Below are 6,475 nucleotides of genomic sequence, written 5' to 3' on the forward strand. Positions count from 1 at the left end.
CAAACTGTTTTTACCTATAAATGGACTAATAAATGAAAAATTTTGGTTGATTTTATTTAAATATGTGATCTAAAAAATATTCAAGTAAATGTTAAAACTATATTCTAATATATATCACAAATAAAGAATTTATGACTGCTAATTTTTATTATTATTCTGTAATATTCAAAATTTTATTTCTATTTCATAAAATTGTGCTTGAATTCATATATTATTTTTATTCTTTATTGTCATCATCATTATTTTTCATTTTTCTAATAATAGTTTTCCTTATAAATTGCAACCAAACTGTGACAGTTTAGGAACTGTCTACTTTATGATCACTGCAAGGGAAATAAATTTACTGAGTATAGTGAATTAAGAAACGATTATTTAACTGCTTTTCTAATCAAACATCATTACATTAAGAAAAACATTTGGAAAAGATTAACTTATTTCGATGTTAAAAAGGATAATGTAATTTTTAAAAATGATGAAACTTAACTATTGAACTACATCTATTCATTTTCTGTTAATATAATAGACAAATAAAAATGCAAAAACAGTTGGTCATTATGTGATTAATAAAGTATTTCAAAACAGATTACAGAATATAAATTTGAAAGACAAATGCTAACTAGCTTAATCCATATTCCTTGTTGAGCGAATCAAAACAAAAAATTATGAAAATAATGTTAGAAAATTATAAATTATATATTGGAGTGAAAGTAAATTTTATACTTTTCTCTGAATATAATATGCAATCATCGGCATCTGAAAAAACAGTGTAATTTAAATGCCTGGTGCATAATTATACAATTATGAATGAAAGATATCTGCCTGAATTTCATACTCAAAGATATGGCTGAAGGGTTCATCTAACACTGAATTACCAGAAAAAATAAAAAAGAGCTTGTGTCAACATGAAAATAATGATCAAAGATGTTTTCTGTGATCGAAAAACCTGCATTATATCCGGCAGACAAAAATGTGGATTTAATATTAGGCTGAAATTTGACAAATTTAAATTTCCAATTATGCTTGAACATAATTCAAGAATGAGACTAAAATTAATGTCATTATTAATCTTGATTCCTTTGATGAGAAATATCAATTAGATCCATTGAAAATAGCTAAATGTAGACAGGATAATAGTATTAATGTATTAAATTTAAAGAATGAAAGTATTTCACATTATTGCTGGGTACAAAAATCTCTCAAGATTAGTCCTATTCAATTAACACAATCTACAGAAGTGAAATTTAGTTGATAAATGTGTTTAATGCAGTTTTAACTATAAAGAAAAATGAGATAATCATATCACAGAGTTTTCAGTTAATGAATCACAAAAAGTTGAATTCCCAGAAATCAATATATAAGTTTTAAATGTTATTGACATACAATGATATTCCCTTTTTTATTTGTGCTGATTTTGAAGATTTGCTTTTAAAGGCAGATAACTATCAATCTGATACAGAAAAATCATATGACAAGAAACATAAAAAATATGAACCGACTGGTTTTTGTTATTGTATTAGAAATTCACGTGGACATAAATATCCAGTTGTATAAAAAAGGACCAAACAGTCATAAAACATTTATCAAATCTATGAAAAAGCAAGTTGAAGAAATTGGTAATTTATATTCTGAAATTGAAAAATGAAACCATTAACATCTAAAGAAGTATCAATACACTCACAATCAAAAATTTATTCGTTATTTATAATGTCATCACTTAGGAAGAAATAAGAAGGTTCATCATCATGATCATTTAAGAGCAAAATATGTAGGTCATTATTTAATAATAATCATTTAAAACTAGAACATCCTAGTTTTGCACCATTTCACTTACATAATCTCTCATAATACGATGCTTGTTTGTTTATAAAAGAACTCAGATTTGATGAAAAAAGATAGATGTGTACCTAACAATAAAGTTAGATACATTAGTATTTGTAAAAACACAGAAAACTTGAAAATGAAATTTTTCAATGCATGTAAATTTATGGTTTCAAGTTTCAAATCTTTCATCAAAAGTAAAAAAAAAAAAAAACTGTGAATAGAAAATTCTTCTCAGAAAAACTAGTAAAATTAGTTATTAATAAATGTAAAAAATTGAGGAAACAAACCTTTAATCGAAACAAGATTTCTGTGGCAAATTAAATGAATGTGATATTAGTGTTGAAGATTATGAACATACAAAATAAGTTTGGGGAAAGTTTAATACATAAAATCTTGATGAATATCATGATTTATATCTCAAACTGGATGTTTTGATGTTGTTTGATATTTTGAAAATTTTACAATATAAGAGCTTATGTTTTGTATCCATTTTCTTATTTTATGGCACCAGGCTTAAGTTGAGATGCATTGTTGGTTGGTTGGTTGGTTTGGGGAAGGAGACCAGACAGCGTGGTCATCGGTCTCATCGGATTAGGGAAGGATGGGGAAGGAAGTCGGCCGTGCCCTTTCATAGGAACCATCCCGGCATTTGCCTGGAGTGATTTAGGGAAATCACGGAAAACCTAAATCAGGATGGCCGGACGCGGGATTGAACCGTCGTCCTTCCGAATGCGAGTCCAGTGTCTTACCACTGCGCCACCTCGCTCGGTAGATGCATTGTTAAAAATGACTAAAGTTAAGTTACAATTAATAGATATTTGTGATATGATATTAACATTTGAAAAAGGATTAGAAGAGTTGCATCTCAATGTTGTAAGAGACATATCAAAGCAAATAATAAGTATTTGAAATATTATGATTTGAATAAGAAATCAGATTACTCAATGTATTTAGATGCAAATAAGTTATATGGCTCGGCTACTAGTCAATGTTTACCAAATTGAAATTTTCAGTTGGAAAATAATTTAGTGATTGATGTAATGAAAATTGCTAATATTTCTTCTGCAGGTTATATACTTGACGTAGATTTAAAATTTCCAAAAAATTTACCTGATTAACATAAAGATTTACCATTAACTCCTGAAAACAGAATTGTACCTGTCACTAAAGAAACGAAGTTATTGACTACTTTAAATGACAAAAATAATTATGTAGTTCATTATCGAAATCTAAAACAGTCTTTATCTCTAAGAATGAAGACAACAAACGTAAAAAGAGAATCAAAATTTAAACAGTCTATTGAGTACAGAAATATTTTGATCTAAATGCATAAATAGGAACTGGGGCAAGAAACAATTTTGAAAAAGTTTTTTTTCAGCTCATAGACAATACAGTACCTGGAACAACGATGGAAAATATAGGAAACAGACTGGATATAATATTACCTTCAGGTGCAAATAAGTGTGAAATATATATAGGAAAACGAAGTTTCAACTGAAGAGCTATATTCAATGAAAATCTTTCTGCAATTCGAATGAATATAACTATAAACTCACATTTAAAAAGCCAATTTACGTTGTATTGAGCATACTCGATTTATCTAAGGAATTGATGTATGAGTACCCCTTTAGAGTAATGAATCCTAAACCTGTAGAAAAAGCAGAGGTTTGTTGTTGAGGTACTAACAGTTACATCTACTCCATGCAAATTTAAGATGTTTCTGAATATATGAAGAAGATGCTTGATAACTTTCATATTAGTGATTAATCCAAATGATAATATTAACAAGATTTCCCACGTAAATAAAAAAGTTTTAGGTAAAGTAAAGACGAATGTATTGGAAAAATAATGAAGGAATTTTGTGATTTAAAATAAAGAATGTACGTTTTAAATTCATGGTATTCTGGAGAAAAATATTAAAGGAGTTAAGAAATGCATTATGAAATATAAAGTAACATTATAATAGTGTAAAGATTGTTTGTTTAATAATGCTGAACACTAGAAAACTAAGAATTTAGTATGAAACAATAAACATGTGATTTATTCTGTTGAGTTTAATTAAAAAGCTTTATGTCCTCATGATGATGGGAGATATGTTATGTGAAATAAAATATTTGCATTACCATATGGGCATTACCAAATAATTAATTAAAAGAATTTCTAAATAAGCGTAATTAATATATTTTTAATTTTTATAAAATTTACATTTGATATATTTCTGTTACTCATTAAAATATAGGTCAATTATGTGTCCATAGATTCCAGTCCTGTATTCCCAGCCACCATAATCACCTTTTAAACTTATAAAATCACTAAAATTTTAAAAAATTCTCTCATCACTATTTCAATATAGAATCTGCATGTGAGAACTGTCATAGACGTATCCAATAACACCTTTCAGAAGACCTGTTTATATTGAAAAAATATTTTTTAAATGCAAAATTTTTAAAATATAATACATGACTGCGAGAAATTAACCCTTAAATGCATGATTTTTTATTTCAAGCTGTAAAAATTACCATGTTTAGTTTATAGTGCCTACATTTCGAAAAAAATATTGAAAAAATTTTTAAATTAAATTAACAAAGCACTATTGTTGAAAATCGCTTTGTAGCTGATCAGCTACATTTTGAGTTAACACCTTACGAGCCACAATAAATGTGCTTATTTTGCTCCCTCAATTTTGACCAAATCTCTCGTAATTTAATTGTTGATTATGATTAAATACTTTGTATAGGAAGGGAAAAATCCTAAAATAATAAATAGGACATTAATGTTGTAAATATTGAGCATTTATTGTATATTTTATACACTTTTATATATGAACAATAAGGTATCTAGTTCCAACAGGTTTGTACCCAAGCATGTGATAATCACTTTACATGAAAAGTTTGAAAACAGTTCTTTTGTTTGTGCAAACACAATGCAACTGCACATTTATTACACTGAACCCAGGAAAATCCCTTGCATCCTGGCATTTTGCACCTCTGTCTCACTTGCAAGTACGAAGGCAGGTGACCTACTTGATCCAGCCTTACATCTTGTGGAGGTACATGTGCTGTGGGCCCCTTTGTCTTCTTAGCTTGTATTTGGTTTTCGAGTTCATTACTTGGCCTTCCACGTTTTGCTGAAGTTTGACCTGAGCGACACAAACAGTGAGCAATTTCCATTCGAAATTCGGAGAGTTTCATAGTTCTCCTAATCCCTTTGGTTTCTGCTACTCTCCTATACAACAGCCAGGAATTGACTACTCCCATGTCCAGGAGATGGTAAAACAATCTTATATACCATTTTCGACTTTTCACAAGAATTTTATGTCGACCCATTATGCTGTCAAGAAGGTCAACACCTCCCATATGTTTATTGTAGAGCTTAATTATTTGTGGACAAGGTATTGTTATTCTTGACTTTGTTTTTTTGTCATACCTCCCTGCTTCATGAATAGGCTGCTGTCCAGCAAGTGTAGAAAGCAACATCATACTCTTGTCATCTTTCCACACTACATTTGATATATCGACACCATCCACTGTTGTGACGCGCTCTACTGATGCACCTCGTGCCATTTTCTTCAGCTCAGCTTCTGAAGGGAGCTTGCAGTCTGGCACTCTGTTTCCTCTGACTGTCCCAAGTGAGTAAATTCCTTGTTTATGTAACCATACAAGCAGTGGCAGACTTGTGTAATAATTGTCACAGTACAGTTCGTGGTTCATATTTCTTGGTAGTATGCTACTGAGTCGAACTACAACATTTGCACTTGCTCCCAAGTCTTCCTCCCCAGGCACTCTTTTTTCTAGTTCATTTTCATCTCCAGTGAAAATCTCAAAATCGTAGGCATAACCAGATATGCCACTAATAACAAATAATTTGTATCCATATTTATGAGGCTTGTTTGGCATGTATTGTTTCAAATAACTTCTAGCCTTTGTTGAACATATCTGTTCATCAACAGAAACACACTCCTCAACAGGTATTGTTTGAAACCGAGATCTCATCAATTCTATTATGGGTCTTATCTTGAAGAGTCTATCATGACCTTTTTCAGCCCTGGGTATCATTGCTCTGTTGTCATTGAAGTGAAGAAACTTACGTATTTGCTCATACTGATTCACTGTCATTGTTGTCTTGATCAGATGAGTACCAGTAACTTCTCCCCAGTAATCCCTCGTATTAGGTACATGAACTATTGACATTACGAGACAGATACCTATAAAATTTTTTATGTCATCACAGGATAAATCTATTGGTCTATTAGGATTACACTGCACACTGTATCTATGAGACTCTTCGACAATTAGATCAAACAATTTAGATGGAAATATATGTTTGAAGAATTGGTATGGAGTATTTAAGTTTATTACTTCTTCTGGTAACGAAGTATTGCCATGAAATTTTGACTGCAGTTCGGGAATAATCAACTGTTTATCTTTCCAAACCACACTCCTGCTGTTTTTGGTAACATTTTTGCTGCTGCATGGCAGTTTCAGAGCATTATCAGACAACTGTGACGTCGATTCCTTCATTATAACATCAGATTGTCTTGTTCCAGAAACATCTTCAGTCCTAATTACTGGTACTTGACTTTCTTCGTCACTACTGTCACTATCACAATCAACAGATTCTGGAGCAACATATGTCTCATCTTGAATGGAATCGT

General features: G+C 30.4%; 1 protein-coding gene across 1 annotated transcript; it reads right to left on the minus strand.

Annotated features, from left to right (window-relative positions):
- Window positions 1–298: 298 nt before the first annotated feature.
- On the minus strand, window positions 299–6,011 carry LOC126184318 (piggyBac transposable element-derived protein 4-like). The gene is made up of 2 exons (XM_049926694.1): window positions 5,248–6,011; window positions 299–323 (listed from the first exon to the last, which is right to left on the minus strand). Exons 1-2 carry the CDS (start codon window positions 6,009–6,011, stop codon window positions 299–301), a joined length of 789 nt encoding a protein of 262 aa, XP_049782651.1.
- Window positions 6,012–6,475: the final 464 nt, after the last annotated feature.

The sequence above is a fragment of the Schistocerca cancellata genome, chromosome 4 (genome assembly GCF_023864275.1).
Source record: "Schistocerca cancellata isolate TAMUIC-IGC-003103 chromosome 4, iqSchCanc2.1, whole genome shotgun sequence".
In the NCBI taxonomy this organism is placed as follows: domain Eukaryota; kingdom Metazoa; phylum Arthropoda; class Insecta; order Orthoptera; family Acrididae; genus Schistocerca; species Schistocerca cancellata.